The sequence below is a fragment of the Candoia aspera genome, chromosome 1 (assembly GCF_035149785.1).
Source record: "Candoia aspera isolate rCanAsp1 chromosome 1, rCanAsp1.hap2, whole genome shotgun sequence".
In the NCBI taxonomy this organism is placed as follows: domain Eukaryota; kingdom Metazoa; phylum Chordata; class Lepidosauria; order Squamata; family Boidae; genus Candoia; species Candoia aspera.
In genome coordinates, this window is record NC_086153.1 from 104,968,382 (window position 1) to 104,987,677 (window position 19,296).

The 19,296-nt window shown below is 37.7% G+C and overlaps 1 protein-coding gene across 1 annotated transcript in view; it reads right to left on the minus strand.

Moving 5' to 3' along the window:
- Window positions 1–17,797, minus strand: part of LOC134492483 (coiled-coil domain-containing protein 162-like) — a 39,152-nt gene extending 21,355 nt beyond the window's left edge. The window contains exons 1-10 of the mRNA XM_063296688.1: window positions 17,622–17,797; window positions 16,613–16,730; window positions 14,226–14,391; window positions 13,091–13,229; window positions 10,950–11,103; window positions 9,262–9,357; window positions 8,869–9,009; window positions 8,128–8,333; window positions 4,368–4,506; window positions 542–662 (exon numbers count right to left, since the gene is read on the minus strand). Coding sequence (XP_063152758.1) covers window positions 542–662; window positions 4,368–4,506; window positions 8,128–8,333; window positions 8,869–9,009; window positions 9,262–9,357; window positions 10,950–11,103; window positions 13,091–13,229; window positions 14,226–14,391; window positions 16,613–16,730; window positions 17,622–17,797 — 1,456 coding nt within the window. The remainder of the gene's footprint in view (window positions 1–541; window positions 663–4,367; window positions 4,507–8,127; window positions 8,334–8,868; window positions 9,010–9,261; window positions 9,358–10,949; window positions 11,104–13,090; window positions 13,230–14,225; window positions 14,392–16,612; window positions 16,731–17,621) is intronic.
- Between the last annotated feature and the right edge of the window lie 1,499 nt (window positions 17,798–19,296).

Genomic DNA, 19,296 nt, shown 5'->3' on the forward strand with positions numbered 1-19,296 from the left:
AATATTCAGATTCCTGAAAGATGGGCCAAACCAGCTATTACTGCTTTTTGAAAAATGGAATACTCATTGTGAGGGTGAGGATTTTTCATAAGGAACATGAAGAAATGAAACTTCCTTCTTGAAACCCGAGAGAAAATTGTTACCCTCACTCCCAGCGCCATAATTACTGTTAGGAAAAAAAAAAGTTTCCATTCAGATTAACTTCCATACATACAGTGCCACATTATTTTTTTCCTTCCTCTCTTTCCCCCATTTGTTTTATAAAGCCAAACTTGTTCCTCCAGTCAGTAGATGTTTCTTATAAAATGTATAAGCCATGCCTATGTGCATAAACTGTCCACTGCCAAACCCAACAAGGAAAAGGAAAAATGCATCAGGAAAGAAAAACAATCATTGCCCAGTGTTTGTTGACTGGAAGTACTGGAAACCAATTGTCGATTGAGTGCAGTGGCTCTCAGAACCTCCCAGTGTGTACTTACTCCTTATTGTCAACACAAAGACTGAGGATATGTGCTGGATTTGAAGCGTTTTCAGTTGTTACCTATAGGGAGGTGTCTCTCTTCTCTTGCTTTTTCAGATAACACCAGTGTTATTTCTCTGTTAATTTTCTTTTGTACATCATGGATCATATGTATTTCTAAACTTTCCAAAAGTTTTTGAAACTAGAATAAAAAAGCAGAAAGTCTTTCTTTTATCAAGAGCAACTAAATTGCCTTAGTACTGTGAGTACTTTAGAATTTAACGTGAGGGTTTTTTTAAGGACTACTACAAATTTTATCCAATAACATATTTCATCTATCAGTTAAAAACTATCCAAATAACTAGTCAACTAAAAATATTCAAATTAACCAGAGCACATGATAACAATAAAGTTGATTTATTCTTAAAGGAAACATTTACAGAAACTATAGCTGGCAGATACTTTCTTCACATTCACAAAATGGAAGGAGGTTCTTCTAAGAGGGCATCAGAATGAGATCTATATACACAATGAGAAAACTATGTACATTGAGTGAAAACTAGTTTGATTAATGACTGAATTCTTCATCTGAATGAGAGACTTAAGGTAAAAAAAAGTAAATTATATGAATATACAAGAAACTTAAGTTTTCAAAAAAGTAACATATTTGTCCCTGGCACTCTGTATGTTTGTTTTGTGCTGTCAAGTCAGTTTTTGACTCCTGGCAACTGCCTGGACTAGTCCCTGAGTTTTCTTGGCAAGATTTTTGGAAGTGGTTGGCCATTGCCTTCTCCTTCCTAGGGCTGGGAGAGAGTGAATGGCCCAAGGTCACCCAGCTGGGTGCTTTGTACTGATTGAAGTATGATTCATCCCCACCAGCTTTCTGGCAAAGAAATTGTCTCAGGTTTACAGTCAGTGAGATGGCAATTTACATCTACTTCCTCCTTTTACAATCCTGATGAAATAGACTTGTCAACCGAATCTTATTTCATAATAAACCTACTAAACTTTAAGAATCCTTGAGGCCCTTTATTGTTTTTTCTACAACTGATTAACATAGCTGCCTCTGACAAACCTGTTTTTCTGCTTCCTGGCAACTGGAAAAGCACAAAGCAGACCACAGCACGTTTGTGGGCAGATTATACCTTTATGATCAAAGGACCGCCAGGCAGTATCAGGTGAAATGGCCCGATAGCATATGTCTGATTTGGTCTTTATGCACTCTCCCGGTTTAGAAGGCAGAACAGGAATCAAATAAATAAACAAGTTTGTTATGAAGGCTGAATAAACCCAGATCTGATGACTTTTTATCAAAAGGCAAATATATATTTTTTTAGATAAACAGAAAATATTAAACCTGTATGCTAATTTCCAAATGCACTGAAACTTGTTTTAATTGTTGCCCTAATAAACTTTAATTTTTTATTTTTTCACATGTATTTTTATTATTTTGAATACACACATACCAAGAGGTATAATTGATTTCATGGATTATGTTATGCAAGCAGAAGTTACTTGAACTTGCCATGAACATACACAGCAATTATGAACACATTTGCACATTTTTGTTCAGAAGAAAATGCAATATCTCTGCATGCAAAGAAGTATTAATGTTAACTTCCCTCGGTAGGAAATTACAGTATTCCATGTGTATGTGTGTAAGAAAAGTGTGTGGAGCTGGGATAACAAGAATCATCTGCCATGGCAAGAGTGGTTGTAAATACCAACTCTGAGCTTTGGTCTAAAATACCTATTTTAAAAACTGCTTCCTAGCCAAGAAAAACTCTTGCAAAAAATTAAATAAATAAATAAAAATAATACTTTCCAGAAATCCCTGGAAAATCCACTCCCCAACAAACAACAAATACAGTAGTAACTCAACTTGAGGGCCTTGGTGGAATAAGATTCAAATCTTCCACAGAAACCACTTTCTGCTACTTATTCCAAACAGCCTGGAATGCCTAACCAAAGAAGTCAAGTTTTTCAGTGAAGCAAGACTAAAGAGCCTTTGGTCATGCAGTGACCAAATATTTCCAAGAGAACCACATTCTGTTACCCATTTTGGATATACACTATAAGAGATATTGCTCATGTATGTCTGAATATGTTGAAATAATGCTGAGGAGACCAAAACTGATCAAGTCTAAAAAATGTTGATGAATAAAAGGTATACTTCTGCTGTTTAGGATTAGCAAATACCAAGAATCAATCAAGTTTCTCATGAATGATTATCTTTTATGGGTGGGAATATTCCTATCTAATTCTGAATCTAAAATCTCATTAAAATCTCCACCTCCATCCTCATCCATAATATCATCACAGGACATATCATCTAAATAATGAAAACACAAATGAAATATAGCAGGATGATCCAAATTTGGTCCATCAACTATTGTTACAATTCATTTTGTAGACCTAATTTTGACTCATGTGAAGTTGTGAGATTTATAAAAAAAAAAAAAGGAAGCTTTGCCCTCTCCCAATACAATATATTGCTAAATTCTTTTCAGCAACTAAATAATGAAGCAAGAATACATGTACAAATTACAATAGTATCTCTTGGGGATGGATTTGGCCTGCATGTCAGACTGCAACCTGCATGGATAGATGTTCAATACGTATCTACACAATTACATGGATCATGCCATTTCTAGCAACCAGTGCTATCTTGAGGTTATCTGAAATACTGTATTTTCTTCTGTATTTTTCTTATTTGTTGCTGTCTTATGATCTGAACAGCCCTGTGATTTATCTCTACCAGCACTGAATGTTTACATTTTAAAATTTAAAGTTTTAAAAGAAGGAAAGTTAATTTTTCTTTAATAAAATTTTATTTTATCTATTGATTTACCTCCCAAAGAAGGAATGAAGAACTGAATATTCTAAATATTATAGAAGGATACTCCATTGAAATTATTTTCATTTTTTAAATTTTGTCCTCTTAATTACCAAAAATGCAGCATAGGTTATGAGAGCCTCTCTCTCACACACTGGGATTAATGGATAGATATCAGGTGAAGTAGCCCCAAGAAAATAGTGGTGACAACAGGAATTAGCAAGATGCTGTATAACCCAGGGGGTGAGGTATGAAGACTTCAAAGGCTTCTAGGAGAGAAGGTTTGAGACCAGCAGCCTTTCACCTTATGGGCTCAGCCATTTACTACAACATCCCTACATGGTAATTTGGCTCCCTCCTAGAAAAATACCTGCAGACATCATCTATGAATGGCAAGGTCAAGAAAATATCAAGACAAATTGCCCCAATGACATGCTGTAATAACAAAATATAATGTTAATTTCTTACCTGACTTATTTTATTTCAATTTCCATATAATGTTCTAAATTCAGCAGCTTAAAAATTTATCAGTGAATAAACTGGAATCTACTATATTGAATCATATCAAATCAATTTGATTTGATACTATATTGAGTAAGGGGAAATGATGCCAGATAACTGTTTATAATGCAGCATAGATACTCTGTTGGCTCTCAGATGACATCAAGAAATTATCAACAAATAAAATGTGTTCTAAGACATTATTATACTAGGTTATTGACTGACTAATTACAATACGGTGTCTAGAATATCAGCTGAGGACCAGACAGATTCAGATGCAAACCTCAAGTTAGTCATGAATCTTACTGGATGACCATGGCCTGGATCTTATCTTTGTTTAACCTGCCTCACAAAACGGAAATGAAATTAAAATGGAAGTATGGAAAGGGAAGATAACAATGTAAAATAATAATTGTAACACAATTGTTACATTATGCTTTCACATGGAAACTTAGATAAAATAAATCTGACAAGAGATAGGTTTCTTCCAATTTGTTACAGGAGATATCCTTAATATATTTTAATGAAGAAATGTCAATCTCTTATTTTGATCTGTCATGTCTATTTTACCTGGTATGTTATTACATCAATTTTTGAAGCTTCTTTAGGGAAGAGTGGACATGGATTGGTGGTTCCATATTCTTCAAACTCATCCTCTATACCCCAATGTCTGGCTATGGATCTCATTGCAGCACATAAAATTTCAGCCCTAAAAAAATGCAAAGATATATTGTATATATCCATACATGGGTTCTTTTGTTAAATAACTTTTCAGTGATCTCAAATGATAGCAATATTATAAATGTCTTCTGTTCATACTGATATTTGGAAATGGTGCCACTGATGATGAGGAAAATAGTATTTCCATTTCACTAGTTCGTTGAGGGTCGAGTGACTAAAGCATTGGAAATAAGACTAAAATACCGAACTGTAAGGTTTTTGGTGCTCTCTGAGTTTGGCTATTTGGTTGCAGAAGTTTCATTACCCAGCTAATCACATCATCAGTGTGACTCCACTGGAGCACCAAGAACTCCACAGTTCAACCCTAAGCTACAGGTATTCTCTTCTTAGAAAATGCAGAACATAAAGCAACTTCTAGATTTAATTTAACTAATTAAATTTGTTATAGGCACCCACTCCATTAGACTCTGGGTGGCTTACAAAATTCAGAAAACAATAAAAACAAATACCTATAAACAGGAAGCCTAGACTAAAACAACCAGAACAATAAACAATTCAAATATGAGAGGGCACCCATAAATACATTAATGAACACATTAACTTCAGGGTTGGAACAGACCCAGGTTTTAAGGATTTTCTGGAACCCAGGAGAATAGGCGCCATTTGTGTCTCTGGGATGGTGGTGTTCCAGACAGTGGGAGAAGGCATGCTTCCTCAGTCCCACAAGATGGCAACCATTAATGGAAGGGATCTGGAGCACATTGACTCTGCCTGAATGTACTGAGCAAGCAGAAACAATTAGGAGAGTTGATTCCTCAGATAACCAGGCCCTATGCTATGGAGAGCTTTATAGGTGATGAGCAGCACCTTGAATTGCACCCAGAAGCCTACTGGCTTTATTCTCTACAAACAGTGGATAGGCTTGAGGTTCGTGTCTGCATAAATGAATATTGCTCCATATAGAAATGTCCACTTCATAAATACAAATCCTATGACAATATTTGAATAAACTAAAGATTAAGACTGCTGGAAGTAAAAGGAAGGAATATGAAGTTGGTTTATTCAATCACGGTTAAAACAAGATATAGTATGTTGTTACTTCTGGCAACCCTTTATGGACTTTCTACTGACACCAAGACTGAAAAGATGAGGTTTTATGGATTTGTTTATAGGTAAGAGATTTGTTTATAGATATGGGATAAAGAGATAAACGTTTGTAACCTTACAAGGGGTGAAGAGTCTGTCTTTCTCTTTTTCTCTTGCACTTCTCTTGCACTTTTTACTCCTTTCTGTTCTTGTTTCTTTAAGTTTAGTTTGTATTAGATTTTACTATTATGATCAAAATTCTTAATAAAAGTTGTGTTTGTATATGTGTGTGTGTATATGTGTATATATGCATATGCATATGCATATGTACAGTATATGTATATACAGTATATGATAGATGTAGCAGTGCCAAGTGACAGCAACATCAGGAAGGAGTTTGAGAAGCTGGAGAAGTAGCAGGGGCTGAAAGAAGAACTAGAGAGGATGTGGAAAGTGAAGGCCAAACTGGTCCCAGTGGTGGTAGGGGCACTCAGGGTTGTGGCTCCTAAGCTGGGAGAGTGGCTCCATCAGATCCCAGGAGCAACATCAGAGCTCTCTGTCCAGAAGAGTGCAGTGCTAGGAACAGCCAAGATACTGCGTAGAACCCTCAAACTCGCAGGCCTCTGGTGGAGGACCCGAGGTTGAGGAAGACACATGCCATGAAGGGAATACACACACACATATATATGTATGTGTGTGTATGTATGTATGTATGTCACCTTCAAGTCAGGTTTATAACTTTATGGATGTATCCATGGAGTTTTTTGGCAACAATACTAAAGTAGGTTTTTTAGTGCATTTTTTTCAACTTTCCAGTCTAACCTACAGCCCTTGTATGTCATGGTGATCTCCCAATTAGGTACTAGGCAGGTCTAATCCTGCTTTGCTTTTTGTAAATGGCCAAGATTGTATAGAGGTTGCTACCTAACTGGCACCCCATATGATTTAATTGCATTTATAACTTGGAGCTCTGGCATAAAATCGCCTATCTATGACACCTTTGTTCAACCTGGGCCTCTTCAAATGCATTGGCCTACAAGCCCTAGAATTAGATAGCTTAGTGAAGGTAATCTATGCATTTACTGACTGAACTCAAGCAAATCACTTCCTTGTTTACTCAGCTCATAAATTTGTGCAAACAATAGGATGCAGATTATAAATACTTTCCATTAAAATCACAGTATGTAATATTTCCTCATTCCCAAGGCAGGGCAAGTATAACAGATTAGGTATTTGATATCTCTGTAGTTTTGTTTAACATACTGTGGGTGTATTCTGTTTTTTATTCAACAGAGGAATTCAAGAAAGAAAAGTAAATCAATTTTTCTTTGTCCTTATTTATAAACAATTTAGCGGTATGGGGATACCAAGTCATCTTGTCTGCCTCCTGAGGAATCTGTATAACGACCAAGTTGCAATGGTAAGAACAGACCATGGAAAAACGGACTGGTTTAAGATTGGGAAGGAGTACGGCAGGGTTGTATACTCTCACCCTACCTATTCAACTTGTACACAGAACACATCATGCGATGTGCTGGGCTAGAGGAATCCAAGGCTGGAGTTAAAATCGCTGGAGGAAACACTAGCAATCTCAGATATGCAGATGATACCACTTTGATGGCTGAAAGCGAAGAGGAACTGAGGAGCCTTATGATGAAGGTGAAAGAAGAAAGTGCAAAAGCTGGCTTGCAGCTAAACCTCAAAAAAACCAAGATTATGGCAACCAGCTTGATTGATAACTGGCAAATAGAGGGAGAAAATGTAGAAGCAGTGAAAGACTTTGTATTTCTAGGTGCAAAGATTACCGCAGATGCTGACTGCAGTCAGGAAATCAGAAGATGTTTAATCCTTGGGAGAAGGGCAATGACAAATCTCGATAAAATAGTTAAGAGCAGAGACCTCACACTGACAACAAAGGTCCGCATAGTTAAAGCAATGGTGTTTCCCGTAGTAACATATGGCTGCGAGAGCTGGACGGCTGAGCGAAGGAAGATACATGTTTTGAAACTGTGGTGTTGGAGGAAAATTCTGAGAGTGCCTTGGACTGCAAGAAGATCAAACCAGTCCATACTCCAGGAAATAAAGCCAGACTGCTCACTTGAGGGAATGATATTAAAGGCAAAACTGAAATACTTTGGCCACATAATGAGAAGACAGGACACCCTGGAGAAGATGCTGATGCTAGGGAAAGTGGAAGGCAAAAGGAAGAGGGGCCGACCAAGGGCAAGATGGATGGATAACATTCTAGAGGTGATGGACTTGTCCCTGGGGGAGCTGGGAGTGTTGATGACCGACAGAAAGCTCTGGCGTGGGCTGGTCCATGAAGTCACGAAGAGTCGGAAGTGACTGAATGAATAAACAACATTTATAAACAAGGATGCATACTGTTTGTTATTAACCTTATATTGTTTTAAAATTAAATTTAATGTAACAAACAAGAAAAACAGGACAATGAAACATAAAATTATGCTTTATTTCATAATCTGCACTGCTGAGGTTTAATTTTACAAGCTCTAAATTTAAGGTATTTTCTAAATTTAAAGTAAGTTAGGATGCAACTTACTCATACAATTCAGAAAACTGCTTATACAGAGGAACTGTGTTGATATCCTCAACTTTCAATTTAAGTCTTCCCCATTCTGCCTTTAACATTTCTAGTTGCTTCCATCGTATCAGATATGATCTCTGCAAGGCACAGGAGGTCATTGTATCAGGAAGTGCTTTCAAAGCTTTTCCTTTTGCTTCAGCAGTTGATGTTGCTGAAACCTGCTGAAATAACGATTGAAAAATACAAGGTCAGTTTTTAGAAACAGTTTAACAGAGCTGCAAGTTGCACTTTTGCCAATGTAACAAAGTCGAAAAATGGAATGAATGCTTAAATGATTCAAAGTCTACAGCGACCTTATGTCAGACCACATTGATACTGGTATATAATCAGTGTCAAACGATACTAAAGTACACATTGTATTAATGAGCAATTGTAGCTTATTTCTGAGTAAAGTGTATAAAAAAATTGCCCTATTACTGATCACTGTTCTACTAGGCCGTTAATGTAAGTCACTGACATTTGACATGGTAGGTCAGGGATTTTTTTCTTTTAATATGTCAAGTCATTCAACCCTCACTCAGTTATGTGATGTGATACATTCTAGCAAAAGCTGCAATGCATAATTTTTTTGGAACTTGAACTTAATTTTATCATATAATTAATGCAAGTTAAAACACTTCATTTAGTGTTAAATGCAAATGTGATCAGCCCCAAAGAAATCAAAACAAAAGCCATGAGCAGCTCCACCTGTTTTACCTTTCTGAAAGGTTTTTGCACTTCTCGGTGATCAGTGAGAATTTCAGAATTCCAAAGAACATCTTCCATTATAAACTGTATCCCAGTCAGCTCTCCATGAGCTACTTTTTGATCCTCAGTACTCAGGCCACATAGACATAACTAGAAAAAGCGAGATGCATTCAGAATTTGATTGGATTTTGACATAACTAAATCCATCAGAGATTCATCTAAGAAGTTCACACTAGGACATGAAATAAGATTATATGGTACCAATATGTTTAATTCAGGCATGGCAGTATAAAAGATTCGTTCAGGATGCAGTAAGTGTTTTAATTTCTATAGTCATTTGCATAGTGTTGGAAATACAAGGAAGAACTGTCCAAGATGTACCAACAAATAAAAGCCTCTTACCTGCATGCTAGAATTTATGGGATTTAGGTTGCTTATGGTGACAGGAAATAGACCTCCATTTGCTAGGAATGTCCTCCAGGGAAACAACATTGATGCCTAAAAGAAAGAGTGATAATTGCAGAATTCTAATATTAAGCCAAAGGCACAATCATATACAGTATATTACCTCTAGTATCCTTAAATCCAGTTTAACTGACAGAAGTGTGCATAGATCTGTGCTTGGCAGAAAAAATATCATCACAGTAAAAATCTCTACATCGGCATGTACCTGTGATTCGTCACATTTGCTCTTCATCTTCAGCCACTATTCTAGAAGTCTCCGTGCATTGCCTTTTTCTCATCATGTGAGTGCTACTAATAATATTCATGACAGTCTTTAGCCTGAGAAACTAAGCTTCAGCTAGCTGGAAATGCACTAGAACGTTATTAAATTCACATCTGGTACTCCATGAATGGAAAGAGTCACCCACCCCCAACCTGGCAGAAAATCCTCAAGCTTCCAGGATGCAAAGTAAGCAGGACAGGCAGGTTGGGCACGTGTCCAGCAGCCTTGCTACCTCCTTACTGGAGCAAAAGGCCAAGCTCTGCTGTTCCATGCAGGATGGAGCAAGAAGGTCCCTATGGAACGTCATGAAAGTCTGCTTGCTGGACTCCCAAGCATGCACCAAACCCAACTGGGCACTTGACTGTAGTGGCCAAAAAAAGGGTTCAAGGCCTAGAGGAAAACTAACATGAACATGGGGAAGAGACGTTACACAGGCCTCATACACTATCAAGAGTAGCTCCTGGCTTACAAACAAAAAGAGTTGAAGACTAATGTAGAGAGCCAGTGTGGTGCAGTGGTTAAGGCAACAGGCTAGAAACTGGGAGACCATGAGTTCTAGTTCCACCTTAGGCACAAAGCCAGCTGGGTGACCTTGGGCCAGTCGCTCTCTCTCAGCCCTAGGAAGTAGGCAAGGGCAAACCACTTTTGAAATCTTGCCAAGAAAACTGCAGGGACTTGTCCAGGTATTCACCAGGAGTCAACACTGACTCAAAGGCACGAAAGAAAGAAAGAAAGAAAGAAAGAAAGAAAGAAAGAAAGAAAGAAAGAAAGAAAGAAAGAAAGACAGACAGACAGACAGACAGACAGACAGACAGACAGACAGACAGACTTACGTGCAGAGTTGCAGTTTTACCACTACTCACATTACAGTAGCTTGCAAGGAAACTGAAGACCACAATTTCTTATCACAGGGAAATGCTGGAACACCAGCTACCCAGAAGTACAGAGCTATCATGGAAAGAAACCTATTGACTGCCATGAGGGCAGACAAATGTTTTGGCTCAAATGCTCCTCTCTACAGATCTGTGTGGTGCTCTGCTGAAATTATGAACTCTATCATTACTGGTAGAACCAGCAATTGCTAATTACAATATCTTTTGGACTATGAAAAAGTAGGTCAGAAAAATATGTCAGTTCTCTGTAACAGATATTTGATTGAGCCTTTTCATTTAAGAGACACACAGACATATTCATATGTATACCTTCTATTCTATACATACCTTTGCTACAGATGAGAAGAAAAAGGCTTCAGCTGTTTTAAACGCTGAATAGAACTCTTTGGAGAATAGATGAGATATAAATGCTTCTGAAAGACATCTTAAAAGTTAAGGCAAATATATCTTTAAAAATCTATTTTACTCACTCTCTGGCCATGTGGATCTAATAGCTGTGGAATTTGGAGATAAGAAGCAAATGCACTTCCAAAAACTGCATTACTCATAGGAGGTAACGCGTGGTAAATGTTGTCTGTAATACTCTGATATGCAGAAACGTTTCCAGATGATAAAAATGTTTCCCTGAAGGGTTGTTAGAAAAATAAAACAATACTGGAAAGACAAATGCAATTTCCAATTTATTCTGCTTAAACATTTTACCATGCATTTCATTTAAAGTTACTGTGACAACATCTGTCTGAAAAGTAATCTAGCATTTCCCATTGTTTTTTCCTTAAATCCCTACCAAGATGCTAAAGATGGTCATAAAGCCTTTTCTCATTAAAAAAAAATACTGCTCCCATGGAAAAGGAATGATTAATTTCAGCTAGTAATATAATTATGCTCTTGGACCTCAATAAAACTGATCTGGAATTTCTCATTCTTCCATTCTTTTACTCCTGGAGTAAAAGAATGGAAGAATGAGAAATTCCAAACATTTCCCATGACACTCACAGCTCACACATTTCACCCATGAAGAGATGTGCGGACTCACTCTTCATATGTGATTTTAAAGGCACTTGTTAAATAAAGTAGTGTACAGGTAAAATAAATTGAAAAGGGCCATAATGGTCAGTGGTGTTAAATCCATATTACAGTTATAGCTTCCTACAAAATGTAGAACACTTTTTGTAGCTTATAGAAACAAACAAAAATTCACTTGAATAAATTTTATTTATTTACACCTTTTAAAATTCCTTGTTAAACTACTATTTTAAAAAGACCTCATCTTAAACATACATACACACGCACATACAGTGTGTGTGTGTGTGTGTGTGTTTCTAAATTTAAAATGATCCATTCATCTCCCATTCATACAGATCAGACAGAAAACTTCATCTGCCTGTGTTACTATATTCTCAGTGAATCTAAATCAACCATCCCATTTTAAAGGAAAATTATTGGGGTGGGGGGAAACCTTTCTTTTCAGGTAAATGCAATTATGTAACAGATGTACATTTCCTCTGATCATAGTTTCATAATCACTTTAGTATCAGGACTGAAACTTGCTATTTATACACTTGGTCTTTTTAAAAAGTAATAAAAATCAAGGCAAAGCACTAGGTGTAAGCATGCATGTGCTCCTGCTATTCTAAGTTTTGGAAACCTGTCATGAGACCAGATAAAGAGTTATCTCTGATTTCCCTTAGCTGTTTTAATTCAGAGCAGCCTTTGGAGGCCATAGCTTGGAATGGAAGAGCGATAGGTGGAAAATATGCCTTTCTTTCTGGACATACTTGAGTTCAGAATTGCATCCTTTCCCAGTTGCTTTACAGTCTGTAGGAGAAAAAAAATAAGGCATATCTCCTGCTAAGCTCCCCAATCTGGTGCCCAGGGTGCTAATGCGCCCTTGGAGACCTCCTGTGGCACCCACCAGGTACCCCATCTTTTCTATCACTTTACCATTTTTTAAAAAGGAGTTCAATTTTTTTTAAAAATGGGAATCAGGTCTTTTGCAAAGTTGAAGCATCAGCCTTCAGCATTATTTGCAGTAATGCCCTGCACCCCAAAGAGGCCCCATAAACTTTAGTAAACTAAATGAATACCCCAAGGGATGAGCATTGCAGTCCAGTGTTTATTTGGAGAGATGCCCGCCTGCCAGAAAAAAAGAACACAAAGGAGGTGGGCAGTAGAGAGGGTCCTGCAGGAGGGCTGGGTGAACCAATAGCATCTTATAGCTGGTTATGCTACTTCTTGGTAACTCTTTTGCGAGTAGGCAACTTTGTCTCTCAGCAGTCCTTTTGCAAGAGTGCCCCCAACTTTCTCTCAAAATTTCCAGTGTACCTCCAGCCCCACCATATTTGTTCCCTGCTAAGCAGAGAAATAATGGAATATACATAGTAGAAAAAATACTCAGAGAAAAAGGCTGAATTGCCCCTGTTCTTAAAAGTAATCCAGGAGAAAGTTGCAAACAGCCTTAAAGAAAACACCTCTGATGTGCTTCTTTTTCATAAGATCCTTGATTTGCTCTAACCCCTTTATTGTTTTAAAATGCTAAAACTCAGTCATCATTTAATACATTTATCTTTCAGCTACATTCTGATGCAATGAGCATTATTGCATATCTTACCTCATTGAATATCTAACTGCTGCTTCAAATTGAAGAAACATCATTTCTTTGAGCATGATCAACATGTGAGATACTTTATTTGGATCTGAGGGATTTGAAAGGCTGTCTATCTTTTTCTGTATTTCAAGAAGTTCAACTCCTAGAATGTAAAGATGAGAAATCCATGTATTGGTTTCTTTTTGTCTCTTTTTCTAATATCACATCAAGTACTTTTATACAGTTATTACAATGCAATGATTTGAGCTCTATGAAAAACAAGCAGGGTGTTGCTAGTTCAACTTAATCTGATTTAAGTTTGCCTTGGGACAATATGAAATGGAGTCTGGGACTTTTGTGCTTTCCCCAGAACCCTACTGACTTAGCTCAGGGGATTCAAAAGCTCTCATCTCGTGAGACTTCCAGACAGATAGACTAAACCACCAGCAGTTTACTTGAAGTGATAGGGGGCGAAGCTACGATGGTGATGGAGCAGCAGCTTCTCTGCTGAGCTCCTTATGATATTTTATTTGTTCTATTCATTTTTATAAAAAGCCCAGCTACTTGAAGTGATAGCTATACCATCTGTAATGGGATGCATATGCCTTCACATCTTTTAGCTCCACTGCTCAGGAAAACACGGCTTTGCATTTGAAATCCTCAGTGGACTAAACCTCAGTGTTCTGCAATTGTTACTACATTCAAAAGCTCAATTTCTTCTTTCCAGGTTGGAGGGAGATCTAACCTGGAAACAAGGAGGAATTTCCTGACAGTGAGAACTATTAAGCAGTGGAACAGCTTGCCTCCTGGAGTTGTGGGTGCTCCATTGCTGGAGGTTTTCAAGAAAAGATTGGACAACATTTGTCCAAGATGGTATGAGGACTCCTGCCTCGGGCAGGGGGTTGGTCTAGAAGACCTCCAAGGTCCCTATGATTCCATGATTCTGCAGCCTATGGGGCAGACCAGTCTTCTAATAGAGAAAATTATTGCTCCTTGACCCATCTCCCAGCTCTTCACTCAGTCAACCATTATAGAACAGCTGTGGCCAAGCTGTGACAAAGTAGATGAACTCCTCTTCCAACAACCACAACAACAAACAACTCCACTCTACCCCAAACCAGAACAGATTATATCCCAATATTGAACAATGGGTACTAACCAATCTGCTCAGTCCCTCCCCAGTCTGCTGTGAGATGTTCAGAAGGACACCTGTAATCCAAGCAGCCTGGTGCACTTCCTAGCTGAGCAAAACTGAAAATGTATGAAATAATGTCATGAAAAGGTGCCACGATCTGTAATGTGTGCCGCAGGGCGCTACAGCCAATCTGTGAGAAATGGGGTTAAAGAAATGGACAGTTTTTTAGAAAGAAACACAGAACATCAAGCAGTCAGCAATCACAAAATGAAAGTACCAGCCAGTTCCACCTGTTTTGACCTCTTCTACACTGATCGTCCAGGAGTCCTCCCATTAGGTTGCACCTCGGGGATTGATGGGAAGCACAGCCACTCTACGGGCTCAGCTGGGTGATTTGCCATTTTTGAACTGTTCCCATTCTGGCTGATGTGATATGAAGGCAAACAATACTCTACCAGATTAAGTCCATGTTATATTGATCGTTATAAGGACCTTATAATTTTCAGAAGTTGTATCTCTATTTTCCCCTTCCCCTTCTCTTTTTGTTGTGTGTCTGTCTTTTGAGACTGCAAGCCTGTCATGCTTTTATTAAGTACATAAGCCATGTGGTTATGTATCCAACTCAAGAACAGGCAGAGAAATGCTTTAAAGAAACTGACTGAGGAGATCAAAGTGTCACCAATTTATTTATTTATTAATCAAATTTATCACCGCCCATCTCCCAAAAGGGACTCTGAGTGGTTTACAATAAAACCCAATTAAATCTTTCAAAGAACTACCTGCTACCTTTAATAAAGGTTTGAAATCCTCTCCAAGCAAGATCAGTGGTATCCTACTGTCTTTCTGTATTTAGTTAGCCAGCTCTGCCAATAGGCAGTCTGCTTGAATTGCCAAGTTGTAGATGTCAGCCTTGCAAGGTAGACCAGACAGAAAACACATCCATATGAGCTAATTCTATTTTGTAGTAATAGGACTATAAAATATTCCTAAAATTAGTCCTTTTATAGTTTACATTAACAGAATCTTGCAAGTCTGAAATTACATCTCTCTGCCCCCCGTCCCCTTTACAGCCCAAGAAACTAGGGAGGGCCTCTTTTGAGCTGCTTGTCCCACTCACATTCCTGCTGCGGGCTAAGCCACCTTTTATCTGACTGTTCCCTTGGCTGCGTCTCTTTGCCCTGCCTCCCAAGGTCATTCCCACATACCATTACAGTAGGTTTCCAAGGTGCAAGCCCAAGTATTTTTTTTCTGGATGAATTAAAATTTAGTGGATGAACTTTGTATTTTACTTAAAAACAGTAGCATATCCAATATTCAGGAGTTAACTAAGATTATTTAAGGTTTCTACAATATTTCTTTATCTTTTCATCTCTTTTTTATGACTCAGTTCCCACATTGTGCTAAACCATGTCTGTGCAACCTATGGCTGCAGACCCAAATAAGGTCTCCAAATCCCCTTTTTGTGGTCCCAAGGCCTCCCTTTGACCATGATTGCTGTTATTTCATAAATCATGAGGCGATAAACATGAAAATACAAAAGATATAAAAATTGTAAGGTAAGCCCTACAGTAGTCCTATCCATTTAAAAAACGAAGAAAACCTTCAAAATTGTCTCCCAAACCCCTGCCCTTCCACATGGTCAACATGATCCCAGTCTTTTGCAGCCCTCAATTTATCCCCCAATATTAGCCATGGCCTTTGGCCTCCAAAGTTTGCCCACCCCTGCACTAAACCATAATAGGGCTTAGCAGGATGGGTGAATCCTTAAAACAGTGGCATATTATGGATAACCTCAATGTAATTAATTAATTTCAGTGAGAAATCAGCCAGATTTGTCTTCTTTAACAAAACATACTTTAAACAACCATGGATTAGCATATTGGGTTAATCAAGTCTGCTGGAAATCAGAAGAATCTGCATCACATCACAGTTATCTATTAGGTATGCCGGGAAGCACTCCAGTTTAGCCTCTGGAGCAATTTTAGTATAATTTCTAGATTTCTAATAGGGCAATATAGAAGAAAGGCTGCTTAACTTGCTTTCCTTCTATCCCAGCACATCACCCAGCAAAGAAGCTGGTAAACTCTCTGTCCCTGCTATCTGTCAAAGCGTAGGCCAACCTTGCCCAAACTGGAGGGTCCACTGGGTTGGACCAAGTCCCATAATTCCCAGCCAGGATAGCTTTTACAGCTTTGACAGCACATCTGATTGTATGTGAAAGATGATGGGGGGGAACCCTATGAAGTATCAAATATCTTGGGTCACATCTCACCAGTCATTTTGAAAATCATGATTTCCAATACATTATCTTTTCCTGTGCTATGTACATTTTCACGCTGTCATTCAACCAATCCCAGATATAGGCCTTCTGGCCAATAAAGAACTTTCTGCAAGATTGTTGGGGCACTGACCTTCTCTGGCAGCATTTTAAATGCAGCTAGGGTTTCTGAAGGGTGAGGGATGAACCACAGGTTCAAGAAGGATTGTCCATCACTGGACAGCAAGCAACGAGGTTGTGGCTGGAATGACCTGATTGTTAAGAGAATAATTGAATTACTTGTAAAATTATATTGCAATGGTGCATGGCATCCAAGAACCACTAACTGATATTGTTAGATAACACACATACACATATAAGTACATATATACTGTAAATGAAGAGTGGATAAACATAGGATAAAAAGAACAAAGAAATGTTTGACAGCCTTCACAAGAATAATGACCTCTCTACTATACTCCTGCATCCAGCTGGAATTGAACTAGACAGCTTTTTGGATGGCCAGTATTTTTCTTGAGTTTTTGATGATATGGGGGTTCAAGCCAGTCCTCTTTTAGGGTTTACAGTACAATTTTCATGTGCTTTCCCACCCCAAAATGGCAGAAAGTACTGACAGTGATTGGTGGTGCACAAAGAGGCACCAAGGGCCACATATTCCAATAGCAATGTGCATTCCTAGGGTCTCAGCTTGCTCACCCTCATGATTATGTTTCAGGTTGGTATGAAGTCGGTCTACTTTGTGAATGGAGTTAGGTTGTCAGCATTATTTACCTGTACACAATCCTCCCTGTCCACAAAACAGAAGCAATTTTCTTCCACCTTATCTCTTGCCCTTTGAAACACATGTAGTAGTCAAACACTTGGGGCAGGGTTACCCAATATCAAACTCCCAATCACTGAGTGATTTTGGTCTTTCAGCCTGAACTATCCCATAGGGCTCTTGTGGGGATAAAACGGCAGAAGAATAACATACACTGTATCTTAAACTCATTAGAAGAAAAACAAGATATAAATGCAATAGGCTACTTGAATATAATATAAAAATGCCAGAAAAAAATCCCACTGTTACCTAGCAGCGCTAATCCCATTGTCTCCAGTATGCCAGACAAGGTGGTAGGGAACTCTGCAAACCAGTTACAAACCTGGGATCATTGTTAAGTTTTCTTTTGGATTCTTTTTCGTCTTTTTTCTCTTGTGGCAATCCTATGGTAAAGTATTTGGTTCTCACACTGGGGAAGTCATCCAGCATTGCTTTTATACTGTTATAATAGGCAATGATCTGACTTCGAAGAGAGTACTGAGACATACGATGATTCATCCTAAATGGGATCCAAATCAATATCAGAAAAAATGATCTAGATAATATCTGAAAAAGCAGAGCCTTTTTGGTGTTAGCTTTATATTTAAATTATCAACTTCAAAGGAAGAAGTAGTCTCAAAATTTATCAGTGCTGCTGTGAGTTCATAGAGGGCATAATGCACAGGATTTTATCTTTTCAGCCTTAACAATGGATAATGGTGGAAGAATGCAGTCATTCATTAATATTTCTTATTGTTTAATTCTAAAGCTATCAAGTAATTATATGATTTCTACATTGGAAAATAAAATTATTTACTGTAGATTTTTAAAGTCAATATCCCATCCTGTGACATGCTTTTTCTTTTCTGTTTTTTAAATTCAAGTCACAACACTTATAATATCAGAAGGGGTGCAATGCGGGTCTAAATTACTTGCACTCCTCCAGATATTCTGGACTACACTTCCCCAAATCCGTGAATATTGGTCATGTTGGTTTGAGTTATATAATCCAAACTCCATGGAACATTCCAGATTACCTCTGATTCAGTGGCATGATATATGATATAAGTAGCCATGGCTATATCCTGCTGAGATTCTATAACAATATCAGCACTGTAACTATTCAGATTTCATAGCTTCAGTATCAAGGCAGTTTCTTCTGCCTTATATAACACTAAGCTTGATGAATAATTTATCAATATTTTAAATATAGCCAGTTGATATCATACACATTGAAAGTTTCTATAAAAAATTAGATAGGGTTTTGCTTTTTTTTCTTACTTCAACTAATTGATATTCTATTATGTACCAGATGTTTTGTTTTGTTTCATTTCAGCATTATCTTATCTCTAGTTCCTTTATAGCCTGGCCTCTGCTGAATAAATGTCAACATTGCACCATTTCTTGTCATAATATACAGTAGACAATGGGGAAACACTAACATCCTATGTATGACTCTTAAGGAGAGATACTGCATATATTTCTTGTACTTGCCTGTGGCAATATTCAACAATAACGTCTCTTTTGACTTTTTCAGCTTCATCCTACAACAAATTATGCCACTTGTGTGTTACATAAATTGTGCACAGTTATAATAATTATATATATAATGTTCTCTTTCTCTCACACATGTACACAAACACAGAAAGGTATGATGAAATAATTAATATTAAATAAAATACATTGGATTCAAAAGCTAACATATACGAACGGAAGGGAACCCTTGCTTGCGCAAGGAAGCCTCGACTTGGATTTTTTTAACACCTTTACTACCGATACTTTAGGTGTTATATAAAGTAACATAATAATGGCCTTGAATTCTGATTTTCTGCTCAACCCATCCAAGATTATTTATATTGTCGTGGACCCCTGAAAGCATATTTTAAAGGAAAGCAGGGGATTGCCGTGGAAGAAAAGATGCAGAAATCCTTTTCCACTTCTCCGATTCCAATCCTGATCTGATACATTCATAATTTTTGTGTGTGTTGGCAATTTAGCTAATCTAATGCCCCAAATTC